We start from the raw sequence: 13,891 nt of genomic DNA, 5'->3' as shown, positions 1-13,891 counted from the left end.
GTACCGAGAGCCCTTCCCTTCGCACTTCTTTACAGCTTCTTCCTTGTACTTTGTTCTTCCAGCCAGCACTTGTCTCTTTCTGCTCAATGGGCAATTTGGATGAGATTGGCCCAACTCACAGGCCCAGATTTTGTATACAAAACTGAGAGCACGGGAGGTACAATGTTGTTTTCTCATTCAAAATACACCATCCCTGAATTCTCAGAGTGCTTTCCATAGTCAGGTTCTCCTGGCTGGAATGAAGGTTATGTCCCTGTTGTTTTGTGACTGCCCCTTGGGCTTTTTTTTTTTTGAGTTCCAGTTTCTTGTATCATTCTTGTCTCAGATTTGAGGTGTCCTCTGGTTCTTTGTGAGAGCTCCAGCCGGGATAACTGTGGGATCGTGCTGACGGGATTTGGCTCTTTCAAACCACCCGTCACACTCCTCCCCTAAAGCACTCTGTCTGGAGCAATAGAGCAAATCAAGACCACCAAAAGATAACTCAGAAAGCAGCATGTTATGGTCTGACCTACCATGAGTTCGTGCTGTGCTCCAGAACCTCCTGCCCAACCCTGGCATACCTTTTCACTAAAGCTGTAATGTGGTGCTGCTCTTAGCTCCTCGCTTCCTACTCTGAGCACGAAGCCACACCTGCAGTAGGGAGTCCTCATTACAGAGGAATCCCTCCCAGCCCTTGCTTTGAAGTGGTAAGTGTTTGGCTCCTGTAGGAACTTGGGCTTGCCTCTCTTGTATGGTGACAGAAAACTGCCCCAGTGGTAGACCCCTACCTGTACACACAGCTACATCACTCGTCTGTGGGGGGGGATCATAGTTCTCCAGTATGGCACCCTAGCCTGCTTAGCAACTCTACGTAGCAAAGCCCACAGTGGTGCTGGCACATTGTAGCATGCCGTTAAGCAATGTTATTCTCCTCGGATCCCGAGAGCTGGCAAGTTTGCCTTTGGTAGCTACTATCTGGAGCAAGAGCTGCTTCCTGCTCAGCTACCCTGCTGCCCAAGCAGGTCTAAGGAGACAGGTCTTCCTCATGACCCTAGGCAGCCAGCCCTCAGTCTTGGTTTGGAGTCTGAGCTGGCAGGACAGAGAAGCTATGATCTTTGGGGGATTGTCTGCAGCGCAAGGCCACATATGTTTCGCTTAGGAGCACAGGTAATGTAGGAGCTTCTGTGGAAGGCCCTGACCAGGGATACTTCTCCTGTCCTATATGGAGTCTTCCAATATCAAGACTGGCAGGTCTGGCTTCCCATCAGTTGTACAGTTTCACATGGTTGGAATATGGAGGCTTCTGGAAAGCACTGCGACCCTGGGAAGTGGTTTTTCACAGGTCCTGACTGTGGCATTTGAGAGGAGAGAAAAAGTGATTTGGACTTGAGGATGGCAAAAGCTTTGTCTCTTGCTGGCAGTAAATGGTGAAACTTACCCCCTTTAGTGTTCTTATCTGGTGTCTTGGAAAAAAGCCTGAACTCCCACACTTTTGCTCCGTACTGCTTGCTAACCTGGGTTGTGTCCGTAGGTACAGCTGTGTTCAGCTGATTCTGGGCCTACAGCCTCCATTCATGGAAAAAAGGATCATAAGTCCTAAGACAGACACTGACTGGAGAGTAAAGCATTTCCAAAGGGTATATTGGTGTGGCCTGGTTATCCAGTCTGAGGCTAGTGGGGAGGCTCTAGATTTTAAGCTACTCTTCCCCATGTCCGTTAAAAGGCAGAGATTTTACCTTCCTTGGAAAGGGTTATTGGAAGTCGCTAGTTAAGAGGTCCATCCACTGGTCTAGGTGTCCAAAGATGGTCTGCACTGACTAAGAGGCAGATCTCAGTTGCAAAGCAGAAAGCTTCCTTCCCTGCCCTGTCTAGTACTGGTGCAGCAGATTCCTTCCACTCTCTGCAGAGAAATAAATACACATTAAGAGCATCTCTCATTGCTGCAGTGAACATCCTTGCTGCCTGTTTGCACTGTGCTCCTGTGTCCATCCCAGTTGTGACAAATCCCACTCCGCTTATCTCTCTCCCAGTGGGTCAGAAGGAGTCTCAGCCCTTTCTCAACCTCACATAGCTTTGAAGGTGACATGAGTTTTGAGTGCTATAGATGACCCTCAACCCTGGTCAAACAAACAGCAACTCACTCTCCTGTACTGTGCTTCACACACAACCTGGCTTCCCAAACCCACATCTTGCTCTCTCTGTCTCTCGGCCTGAGAGAGGGAACTGGCATATTGCTCTAACTCCTGTACCCTCCCATCTTCTTCCATCCTTGCAGAGGAAGCAGACCAGGGCAATGCATGAAGAATACTCCCAGTTGCTGGAACCCGCCTGCCTCACTACCACCACCACCATCTATGGAGTGACAGATGAAGAGTGCCTGCAAGGAATGGGAAATGAATTTTACAAATAAATTAACTGTACTCACCAATGATTTTTGAACAGTTTATTCCCAATTCTGTTTTTTCCTGCTCAGCCTCCAGTCACAGCTTTAATCTCCCTGGCTTCTTAGGTTGAAGAGCATCCCATCCAGCCATGCCTGTGTGCAGGGCAATAAGGCTGACAAGGGGACAGAATGATTTAAGTTGGGGTGAGCCTTTCTATTGTAGCCCTCAGTGTTATGTACTCTGAACTTGTCATCTGAGATCCTGTCTAATCAACAGAGAAGGACAGGTACTGCTTGTGAACTGTTTCTCTCCCCTGGCTTAGAAACCATAAGCTTGATTGAAGTGGTCTCTGCAAGTGCCTATCCACGTCTCCCACCAGTAGGCAGCCTGGATAATCAGCTAATGTTACAAGTTCAACCTCTCTGATGTGGCCCATAGACACCCCTTCCAGGATTGTTTCTTGTTTGTAGAAGAGTGGGAGGAGATATACAGTTTGCCCTCTTCTAAGATTAGAGTGTGCATGGGAGGGCAGGAGGGATGTGTGCATGCATTATGCCTTCAGCTGCTAACTTAGAATGGCCTGTTCTCCAGTTGAAGCTTGGGCCTTCTTGTGGAAACTTCAGTATCTTGTGCCTGCTGCTTCTTGGAAATTCCCAAGGAGAAGCTAATGCATTTGCCAGTAACCTACATACCTAAGCCTAGTTTCAATGGCACATTTACTTAAATCATAGAGTTGCTTCGGTGAAACTGTCCATAGTCATCTTAGATATCACCAGGAATGCTCCCCTTTTCTTGGTTTTGTCCCATTAATTTCTGGTTTTAACTTCTGAATGGCAGAAAGATCTTACGTGACAGTTTATTCTCATGAAATGCTTATTGTTAGGTATCATGGCTTATTGTGTATCCAAAGTATGCACAGCTAGTTGTTCCATCCGATTTTTTTTAGTGTGCCTATCCAAACAGTGTTATTGAGAACAAATAAAATTCTTCATCTATTTTGCTAGATATTATGTCACTTCGTCTCCTGTGGTGTTTGGCATTTACTCACTCAAGATCTTTTTGACACCTCATATTCAGAGAAGTCTATGGAATGAACTGGCTTCAGTGAAAGCTGAGCAAAATTTCTAATCAAGCATGAATACTAATTGCATTTTGTTTTGATTTAGAAATAGTAAAACCATCTAATTTCCTACCATGAGGCAATTACTTTTCCACACAGTTTTTGGTTGCTGAATTAAACTGTTTTGATTTTAGACCATTGTGATTTTCCTTTGAAGCATGCCATGCGTGCTTCATGGGGATAGAAATTCAATGTTCAGACATTCCTGTACTTCCTTAAGGTAGCCTTGCTGAAGTTTCCTACACAGTATGCCATGGAGGACCTGCAAGTATGTGACTTTGATGATTCACAGCCTAGTCAAGCTGAGAGACATTAAACTGTTTTACAGATACAGGCTAGCCAGGGAGCCCCAAATGACAAGTGATGTGGCTGCCCATGGGCAACAGTTAGGTGTTGTCTAATTTAAAACCAGGCGGCAGCAAAACATTGTGTTAACTTTTTTCCATGGTAGAAAGCCATTATCCAAATTTTGTGAATGGAACATACTCCAGTGATTTTACAGACTTTTAAATTAAATTATCGTGATGATCAATTTGTTTCATTTGAGGCAGAAAAGATCCAACTCCATAACTATGTAGAGTACTCACCAGAAAGTGAATGAAAATGAAGGAGCTGTTGCCATCCATCTACAGCCTGCTGTAAAGGAGGGTCTGTATTTGGAGACCTGTGTCTGTGTGCACAAGTTTTCAGACCTGGCACTTTTGAACCTGCTTGCCCCTAACTAACAGTTTCAGCTTGGACTGTGTCTCTCTGGTACAGTCAGTCCCTCATGACCCATAGCAGGGGCACAGCTATACAAGGGGCCAGAGCAAACTGCTTTCCTTACACAGTGAGGAATTCTAGCTCATGAAGGGGAAAGAGGGTCTTGAGACACTCACATGGACAACAACAACGCAAAAAGCTTCAGCGTCACTGAAACGTGTACAAGTTCTTTGCTGTATTGCTGACTTACATTTTTGACAACCTGGGTCTGTGCACGTGAAAGAAGCTGCATGAGGGACTCCTATAGGTGTGTTTGCTTAAACTTACATTGGCAGGGTCAAAGGCACCTCTGCACACAGAACCATGTAAATAAAATACACAGGGTGCCATATGACCTACTGAACTAAGGCTGATTGCCTCTGCATCCCTGGGAGAGATCCAGACTAGAGAGAATGTGATAATTTGGAAAATTGACATGCAAAAAGTTTAACCCAAAATACCAGATGGGAATCCAGGGCCTCCCCCCTGAATTCTGCTGAAGCACCATAAGCCTAGTTGGGAGGAAGAAAAAAACCCTGTATTAAAATTACTCAAAAAAACCCCAAAGAGATCTACAGGCCTCCACTGAGGGGAAGAGGATAAAGTTCTCATGAAAAACACAAGGGGTTTGGCTCATAAGGTGGTTCTTGGTTGAAATTCTGACTGATGACACTGTTAAGTTCCCAGTCCCTCTCTGATTTCACTTCAACTGTTCAGAAACATGCAGATAATGTCTTCACTGCTAGAATGGGAAAGTCCACAAGTCTTCGCTTCACTTGTATCTGGCCTGCTGTGAAAGATCAGACTGGATGGGTTCACACTGTCCTTCCACCTCATAGCAGTGATTTCACAGTGCGATCAAAGGCAATATGTGATCAGAGGTTTATTATGTCCAAGGATTATCTTGCAGAAAACCCTGGCTTTTAGAGGTAGGGAGTCAAGCTCCCAGTGTATAATGGCAACAGGTAGGATTTCCTCTCCTCCTGGAGAACTGGCAAGTATGGAGACAAACCTCCCCACTGCCAAAAGCTCTCTGCCTTCTAGTATCCTGAGGAGTTGCCAAACACCACCTTGCTGTGGATGACTTTGGATTTAAATCTCAGGCCATTACACAGTCTGAGCTATGGAAGGGAGGAGAGACAAGACAAAGTAACAAAAAATAAGGCCAGAGACATCTGATGAGAATCAAGACTTAATTTATTTATAGTGTTACTTCCTTTTGGTGTTGAGGTGTCCTCGTCTAACATTTCAATAGCCCCCCTCAACAAGATCTTCTAGGGGCGGAGACATGCGAGTTGATCCAGCAAGGCTCAGACAAGATGTGCTCTTCAGGCATTTATCTGTTCATCCTTGGCTGGAGGTGGGAAAAGGACAGAGTGAGGGAATTATCCTGGTGAAGCAGTGTCCAGAGCCCTGGACATCTTCTCTGTGTTCTGGTGGCTATGTGAGTTCAAGCCCCGTTAAAATCTGGGAAACTGATTCACCTAAAAATGCCCAGTTGCAGACAGATAACAGAATGGGAATGGCTGGACAGGGGAGGCAGATTTATCCAGGAGATAATATGAGCTATCCTAGTACACATTCCCTCTCAGCACCTGGATTTCCCAAAGGAAGGCAAAAAATAACCCAGGGCAGAGTTTGAAAGATCCCCACCAAAGACATGTGAATAACGTCAAAATTTCAACAAGACGTTTGGGACGCAATTCCTCGGTACCCTTCTGTGTCTGCAGCATGGCAAATGTGGCCCTGAAAAGGGCAGACACACAAAAGGCTGAGTGTGGCGTTCAGTCCCAAGAGAGATTTCAATCTTATTTGTACAACGTGATGCACAGGCAGGCATAGACAAGTGCCTCTGTGCGAAGGAAGGCAGTAACACTGGGATTGCTATTCTCAGTGAACCACAATGAAAGCTGTATCCGATCTTAGTCAGGACATCGGGTGGCAGCATTGCTTTTCGTCTCTGTACTAAGGCTTGCCTAGAGACTGCAATAGGCACAGTGAAGATTAATGCTGAGAGTATACACAGGCGGAGGAAACCCGTGGTCTGCAAAGACTCTAATTAGAGACAACCTGCAGTAGTCCACGCTGGAAAACGTCAGTTGTTCCTGAGCAGCCTACCTGTGGAGCAGGGAGCGTCGTACTCCTGCGTGGCAAACTCGTCTGGAAAGGAGAAGGGGAGGGAGAGAGCGGGCTGTCAGAGCCCCTCGGCAGCCCTGGCAGAGGGACGGGTGCCAGAGAGACGCTCCTCCCAGGCCCCCCAGCCGGCCACTGCCGCCATCCCCAGCTCCCCCCCCGAGGTCCCAGTCGGGGTGGGAGGGAGCCCCGCTCACAGCCCCGTCCAGAGGCCGCGGCAGCGAGGCAGAGCCACCCCCCCGCACAGGCGGCCCTTCGCCTTCCCCCGGGCACCTTCCCGCAGCTCGCCGGGGTGCGCTGGGGACAGCGCCGTCGCTGCCACCCCGGCGCAGCCGCCGGGACAGCGGAGGCACAAGGGGCCGAGGCTCTGCTCTGGGGCCGGCCCTGAAGGCGGGACCGCCGGCGCCCGCGGCTCGGCCCCGCGCCTGGGCTCGGCTCCTCTCCCCGCGGCGCCGGGACCGGCCCTGCAGGCGCCGGGCTCGGAGGGCTGGGCGCACGGCCTCCTCGGCCCGCTCCCCCCTCAGCGGAGGGAGGCTGCACGGCAGCTGCCGGTGTGAGGGGCGGCCATGCGGGGACCCCCGCGCAGCCCCCCCCCCCCCCCCCGCGATGCTCTCGGGGCCCTGCCCGGGCAGGAGCAGGAGGCAGGGGGGCAGGCGGCGGGAAGGGGCCGAGGCGCGGGGCAGCTGCGGGCCCCCCCCCCAGCTCCCGTGCCGCCCGCCCGGGCTCCCAGGGGCACCCCCAGCCCCGCACTCACCCGTCTCGTAGTAGTCGTAGACCTTCACCTGGGCCGGCTTCAGGCCCTGCACGGGGATGTCCCGCTCCACCGTGAAGGAGAAGCTGAGGGTCTCGCTGCTCAGCTGCGGGAGGGAAGCGGCGGAGGCTGAGGGTCGGCTCCGCGCCGGCCCGGGCTCCCCCGTGCCCCCCGCACCGCCGCCCCCGGGCTCCCTCGCTCTCCCCTGGCACCCGTGGCCGTGGCCGGGGGGGTGCGGGGGCTGCGGGCCTGGCTGAGGGGCGAGGGGAAACCCTGGGGCCTGTCCCCACACGGGGGGAGGCTCTGGCTGGTCAGGGCCCCGTCTGTGCGCGGGGCAGGGGCAGAGCCTGCCGAGGGCTGGGGAGCAAAGTACCGGTAAGTCTGACAGCTCGGCAGAAGTCAGTACGAGATTCAGTCCTATTCTTGTCAGAGCCATCATAGTTTTGAGTCCCAGGTCTTTTACCCTATGGGGCCAAATGTCCCAATGCCTGTGTTTCTGACCGGTCCTTGCCCCAGATGGATACTTACCTTTTCCAGATACACTAGGACGTGGTTGGTACTCAACTCTGTGCGCTCAATAACACGGCGGCCTTCCAGCTGAAGAAAGAAGACCAAGATGTTACTGCGTTGAGGGTGGTCTCCCTGTGCCCCTTGCACAGCCCTATGGATGGGATGTACTGTGGATGAAACACTGGGGTACTCGGGGAACTAAGTCAGCAGCACGGAACTGCCTCCTTGGTGTGCCACTAGGTATCATGGTCCCCAGGCCTTCCCTTCACAGCCTGGCTGATGAAGCTCAGCAGAGACTGAGCACTGGTTCCAGCAGAGTGATGGAACCATTCGATGAGAATACATTCCTTCTGGCTTGCTAGTTCTGCAGTATCTTATGATTGCCTTTATTTTTCAGACCATGCACCTGCTCAGCATCTCAAACAGTGACCCAAGACCTAAACAGTTAGAATGCTAGAAGGTGTTGTCAGACCAGCAGAGGGAAAGAGGAAACAGCACTACTATTGAATGTCCTACACACAGAAAATGCTTTTAGGGAGCTATCGGGACACAGTGATAATAACGGCGCCAATCACCAGTCCAGAGAAAAAATTACTTAGTCTATTTTTCCTAGATTCATCACATTGTCTCCCTTTGTGCTGGCCTTCAGCCAGGTATGAAAAGAGGACAATGTAGATAGCAAATGTGCAGGTGACAATGACAAGAGGAAGCTGATGCAAACCCTGAAGCCCTCTAGTTTGCTACAGACACTTGGAAGGTGTCTTGAAGATAGATGTTGCTTGTTTGACAAACAGGCTCCTACCTTCCTCACGGAGGACTTCACGGGGATGAATCCTGAGAGCATCTTCACATCAACAATCACCATGTTGGAGCCATTGCGCTCCCCAGTGTAACTAAGGAATCAAGCAACAAAGACTCAGTGCACCTCAAGTCGAAGCTGGGGGCACTTCCACCTTTTCCATAACACTTGGCACACCACCACAGTGGTCCTGACAGTCCAGCACCTCCTTCTCCAGCTTGCCGGGGTCTCCGGGTCATCTGTGCAGCCTCTCACAAGCCCAGCCCTGGGCTACCCACACAGCTCCACCACTGCAGGACATGGCCTTCCTCCACAGCCTCTCCTCCCAGCCCAGCTGCGTCCTGCCCGCTTTTCCAGGGGATGTGCTGCTCCTGCAGGGCTTCCAGACTGGCTCGCCCTGGACAACCAGACCTCGTCCAGCTCCCATGGCTTCTCAGGAAGGCTCAGACCCAAACACAGACTCACCTGACATTTATGCCTATGTCAAAGACCTTGTGAGCCTTGGAGTCCGCACATGTCTCTGGGATGGTGTACACATGAAGCAGGAAGGGTGCATCCTCCTGTGTGGGCTGCACGTTGTACCTCAGGCTTGTCTAGAGGAGAGCCAGCAGCTCTGCGTGAGCACGTGTGCGTGCGTGCTGGGCGCAGGAGAGCGACGATCCTCTCCCCACCCAGCCTCCCCGCTTCTCCCCTTCTCACAGCTCCTCCACATTGCGGATCCTTGCCTCCCCGCCTTTCTCCTGCACACACCTCTGCTGCTCTTCTCCTCTTCCCTCTCCCAGAGCCTTCCCTCCCACTTCTCCCCTCTCTCCTGTCCCTTCTGCCCTCTCCCTGGCTCCTGCCTGGCAAGGGGCTCCCCTCCCAGGACGCCACCTGCCCCCATCACCCTCACCTGCAGGTAGACGCATCCTTCGCCAGACACCTCCGTGCTGTACTCCCCTGGCACCTGGGGCAGGGGCACGCGCTGGAGCAGCAGACGGTTTGTGGGATCCACTTGGAAGTCTTGCTGGAAGTCCCCTCCCGACCGCAGGGTCACTTTGGAAGCTGCTCCGCTCTTGGCGTAGGTGACAGCTCCGTACAGGGACAGGGCTTGGAGAGCCACCACTGTGTCCTGAAAGAGACGGGTCCCGGCACCCGGGGGGATGCGGTTAGCCTTTCCACAGCCTGTCCGCCCGCAGCCTGCCCTTTGCTGTCGGCACGCACCCTCCTCTCCGTTCTTCCCTTTCTCCAGTTATAAGTACAAAGGACAGAGCGAAAGAGCAGCTGTTGCGTGTTTCCGTTCCCTTCCCGTGTCCTCTGCCCAGCAGCTGCGTGTTGCCTGAGCTCCCTGGCGTGGAGCTCCGCGCAGCCTTCGCTCGCTCGCCGCTGGGGGAAGCAGCAACTTCATACGCACAAAACCAGTGGGAGCCCTCTCCAATGGCACAGACACACGTCCCTTGTGTCCCTACCATTCTGCCCCACTGTGTCAAGAAAGCCAGGTCATTAATCAAAGTATCGGTCGTTCCCAGAGGCACTACCTGACATACTAGCCTCTAGCCTCTTGGGAACTTGGCAACCGTGGTAGATACTGCAGGGCTACAGTCCCTGCCCTGGCAGAACTTACTGTGCTCCCACCTGGGTCTCTGACACTTCCCATCCTCTGACATTGATGTGTGAAGTCACAGGAGGGAAGCAGCTCACCTGGGTGGAGGAGAAGCCTCCGTTGGGATTCTGCTGGCCACTGATCCACTTTGCAATAAGAGACGCGAATGACAGCTCCTCCTGGGAAGGTGCCGGCTGCGTGGTGAGGTGAGCAAGGAGCACGTAGGCTGTCATCTCCACTTCAGCAGAGGGAGCTCGGTAGCGATAGTACGGGAGATCAACCTCTGGCTCTTTCCCAGGTCGCTGCCAATGAACAGACCCATCTTCACAGGAGGCGGGGAGCGTGGAGACAAGACAAGAAGCAGTTATTAGTAGTCATTGCAAGGGAGTTCTTGATCTGCTGCCGGTCCAGCTGGGAGGACAGAGCCTCCAGGATGCATCCGTCATGCAGGATGAAGAGGCAAGGGTTAGGTTTACACTTGCTGCCGGTTTACATCTAGCCTGAGACTGCTGAGGCTCAGTCCTCAGGCCTGGATACCACTTTGTCCTAGGCTCCAGATCCACACAGACATTTATGGGCTTGGGCAGCTCGAGGAACCAGGGACCTAAGAAGGATGACACTCCTCCCCTTGTTGAGTAGAGATGCCGGGGGCGGGCAGTGACAGGCTCTGAGGCAAAATGAGCCAAAGAATGTGACCAGGCTTGACAGTCACCTGCAGGCGGAGAAGGCAAGAGGTGCTGGGGGTACTTCCTTCACAGCCCTGCTCCCCAACGCTTGGGCAAACCCACCGTCCGGCCTGACCCTGCCAGAATGCTTCCGAGTCGTTATGTGATTTCCTGGAGGACTCGGAGCTTACGCTGGGGCCTCTGAAATGACCTGTATGTTCGCTTTCTCTCTCAGCACATCCAGCTTTTCTCTGATTTATCATGCCTTCTGCTGTGCAAGGTCAACTTTGTTCTACGTTGAGCATGTGCGCTGGAAGGAAGGAGTAGCCGTAAACATTGCTAAGCCTTTGCTAAGCAGTGCCTGGTGTGGCAAGAGGAGCGGACTGAGGAGAGACTCTAGCAGAGCTACCCTTTAGTTCAGCACCGATGGGGATGGTGCCTGGTGCTTCCGGATGAACTCCCTTGGAGCAGAGAAGTAGGACTGGGCACTGTGAAGGAGTTCTCAAAAATGCAACCCCTTTGCACTAGTTTTTCCTCTCCCTCCACCTTTCCCCACCCACAGAAGCCAGTTCCTGCAGCCATTGCCCCACCAACAAAAACCATTGTATCAAGGGAAGATGCAAGGCCAGTGGGTTGGAAGAAAGAGATGTCCCACCAGGAGCACTCACCCTTTTTCACAGCCTCCTTTTCAAGTGAGCTAAGCAATGCCTTCCGTTTCTCCTCCTTCCCTGCCAGGGCGAAGGCGTACGCCATCAGTGCCTTGGTGTACACGTGGTTTTCTTTCTCATCTGCTGCTGTTTCCAGGCAGAACAGAGCGTTACGCACCACCGAGTGCTGGGGAGAGATAAATAGTGATTAAAAGGCTGGGAGAAACTAGGTTTTTGCTTTACTAATAGCACATCATTCCACTGAACTTTGAGGAGGGATCTGCTGGAATGAGGTGTAGAAACAAGTAGTGTACGTGTTGCAGAAATGCCAAAATTGACAGAACATAATTCTTGTATCACAGGGCTCAACAACCAAGTCCTTTTTCCAATCTGGAGCAAATTCTGGGCAGTACTGTGTCATCACAGACTGACACAACATAACTGACTCAAGTTAGCGTGCAGCCACATACAGTTACAGGCAGAGGAATCTCCAGCAACGCAATAGTGATGTAGGCCGTCAGCGAGACCTCGTTGTCCACTCCACCCTGCAGGGAAACACAAAGGTAGATGCTGACCCCACCTAGCTTCTCATCTCCAGTCTTTTCTCCCACTCTAGTGGATATACTTTATTCTGCCTTGTAGACCCTTAGCTTGCCTCCTCCCCCTTGCAGCTAATGTGGAGGTATCAATACCACTTATCAAGAGCGGGTTAGCCTTCATTCTCCTTCCTACTGTGGCGATCCTAGAGAATGGCGCCCAGCTCCAAAGTGCTTGCCATTGACATGGGAATTTCCCATCTGCCTGTACGCTCAGGAAGCTCAACTGGACCCATCTGACTTATGGTCAACTTCTAGCCCCACAAAAAAAACAACCAGGCAGAAACGTTACCTTCATGGCATTGTTCAGGAGTGTCCCAGAACTGCGGAAACAGCCGTTCTCCTTCTGTTTGTACGACAGCCAGACCAAAGCATCCTGGATGTGCTTCTCATCTATGAAGATGTGAGGCCGGGCCTGAGCGAAGGACTTGAGGACAAAGGCTGTGAGCCTGAAAGGGAGAAAGAGCAGCGAAAGGGCCTGAGCAGGCCTGTTGTCCATCAGGTGAGTGGGCCCATGTGCACATCATCTGTCTGGAGAAAGGCAAGCAGGTCTGGAGAACTGTGGGCCAATTAGTCAGACCACATGTATATTATATCCTCACATCAAAAAATCTGTCAAAAAACTGCCTTCCACCTTGATTTCTTGTCCCTCTCTTGGCTCGTAAAACTCCGTGATCCCTTTGTGTTGAGGCTACAATTTGAAGGACAGTGATTGTTGATCTGTATCTAAAAAAAATCTTTTTGGAAAAAGTAGGGAATTGCATGCCAATTAGCTCAACATCTGCATAACAGTAATACTCAAAATGACAGGGAAGAATAATTAAATCCTTGCTAGCTCATGGTCTGCTGGCAGGACTCTTGCACTAGAAAGCCATGTCTCATGGATTTCCCAGAAGTCCCCAGTGTTTTAAAGTAAAGAAGAACATGTTAAAAGAGTTTTTGTTAGAGTTGTTACAAGCAGTTATGGACAAGAAGCAGGCATGCAGCGAGAAGCCAACATGCCGGCAAGAACCAAATACTGTTTCAGAAACTAAAAGCAAACTGAAGGTGATGAAATTATCCATTCTTACCCTTACCTAAAGACGAAAATGCATGGCAACGATACGCTGGAGCAACTCAAAACTTTGCAGTAAGTCACACTGGCAATACAACTGCTCCTCCAGGCTGTCTTTGCTTAGTAACACACAAACACTCTTGAAAAAAAAACCCATACAGCACTGCTCTTGGACTATCATCCTTTCCACTTATATGGAAACACGTTTCCCATCAGCCTTCTCAGCAGATGCTAGCCTAGAAGAGCTGCCACTGCAACTCTTCAGCCTTCCTCAGTCAGGATATGAAATCCCTGCTCCCTTCTTTTCCAATTTATCTCCATTTCCTTCTTGTCTGTCATGGTCCTCAGAGCTGCTGGTGGGAGGACGTGCTTCAGCTACATAACTGGCTGATGCAGCCTATTTCATCAAGTAGGAGGCAGCACAGGGACCACACCAGCTCTGGAAAGCCTGCTGGTCTACAACAGCATTTCCTATTTAGTTATGCAGCATTTATTATAAATGTGAAGGTGAGAAAGAGGAGCACATGGGGAGGAGGCATAGGTGACATTGAAATCTCACCAGGTGTTCCCCAGTTGGCCATAACGTGGTCCAAAGGTACTGTAAGAGCCATCTGGGTGCTTGTAGTTCAGCTGCCTCTGATAACCTGCAATGGAGAGTTAAAGCAAGATTCAGATGCCAGAGAAAGTCTGCTGAGGCATGGGGGAAGAGAAAAACAGCTGTATTAGCAAAGGCAAAGGTAAGAGGAGTACGTCAGGCCTTTCCTGGCCAATAAGAAGTACTGGTACATCCCCACCTCCATGCACTGCTTGTACTGCATGAGGAGAAGCAACACCTGCCTTTCTTCAGAAGGAAGGCAGGACATATTAATGACAATGGACAAGTCACTGTAGCAGGTCACCCGACAGCTCTGCACTGCATTGCAACCCAAT

The 13,891-nt window shown here is 51.2% G+C and overlaps 2 protein-coding genes across 3 annotated transcripts in view; one reads left to right on the top strand and one right to left on the bottom strand.

The window, feature by feature from the left end:
* The window catches only part of LOC115352311 (alpha-2-macroglobulin-like), a 40,872-nt gene extending 37,504 nt beyond the window's left edge, over positions 1-3,368 (top strand). For both annotated transcript variants that reach the window (XM_030040263.2, XM_030040262.2), the window contains exon 36: positions 2,255-3,368. In XM_030040263.2, coding sequence (XP_029896123.2) covers positions 2,255-2,280 — 26 coding nt within the window. In that variant the 3' untranslated portion in view covers positions 2,281-3,368. The remainder of the gene's footprint in view (positions 1-2,254) is intronic.
* Positions 3,369-5,403: 2,035 nt separating this feature from the next.
* Positions 5,404-13,891, bottom strand: part of A2M (alpha-2-macroglobulin) — a 31,221-nt gene continuing 22,733 nt past the window's right edge. Inside the window, exons 25-36 of the mRNA XM_030040736.2 lie at positions 13,521-13,605; positions 12,200-12,356; positions 11,782-11,856; positions 11,333-11,498; positions 10,098-10,321; positions 9,310-9,528; positions 8,883-9,010; positions 8,421-8,511; positions 7,637-7,705; positions 7,112-7,214; positions 6,343-6,384; positions 5,404-5,578 (exon numbers count right to left, since the gene is read on the bottom strand). Coding sequence (XP_029896596.1) covers positions 5,553-5,578; positions 6,343-6,384; positions 7,112-7,214; positions 7,637-7,705; positions 8,421-8,511; positions 8,883-9,010; positions 9,310-9,528; positions 10,098-10,321; positions 11,333-11,498; positions 11,782-11,856; positions 12,200-12,356; positions 13,521-13,605 — 1,385 coding nt within the window. The 3' untranslated portion in view covers positions 5,404-5,552. The remainder of the gene's footprint in view (positions 5,579-6,342; positions 6,385-7,111; positions 7,215-7,636; positions 7,706-8,420; positions 8,512-8,882; positions 9,011-9,309; positions 9,529-10,097; positions 10,322-11,332; positions 11,499-11,781; positions 11,857-12,199; positions 12,357-13,520; positions 13,606-13,891) is intronic.

The sequence above is a fragment of the Aquila chrysaetos genome, chromosome 17 (genome assembly GCF_900496995.4).
Source record: "Aquila chrysaetos chrysaetos chromosome 17, bAquChr1.4, whole genome shotgun sequence".
NCBI classification, from domain to species: domain Eukaryota; kingdom Metazoa; phylum Chordata; class Aves; order Accipitriformes; family Accipitridae; genus Aquila; species Aquila chrysaetos.
Note: the sequence above shows the minus strand (reverse complement) of the source record. Positions and strands in the feature narration are given on the sequence as shown.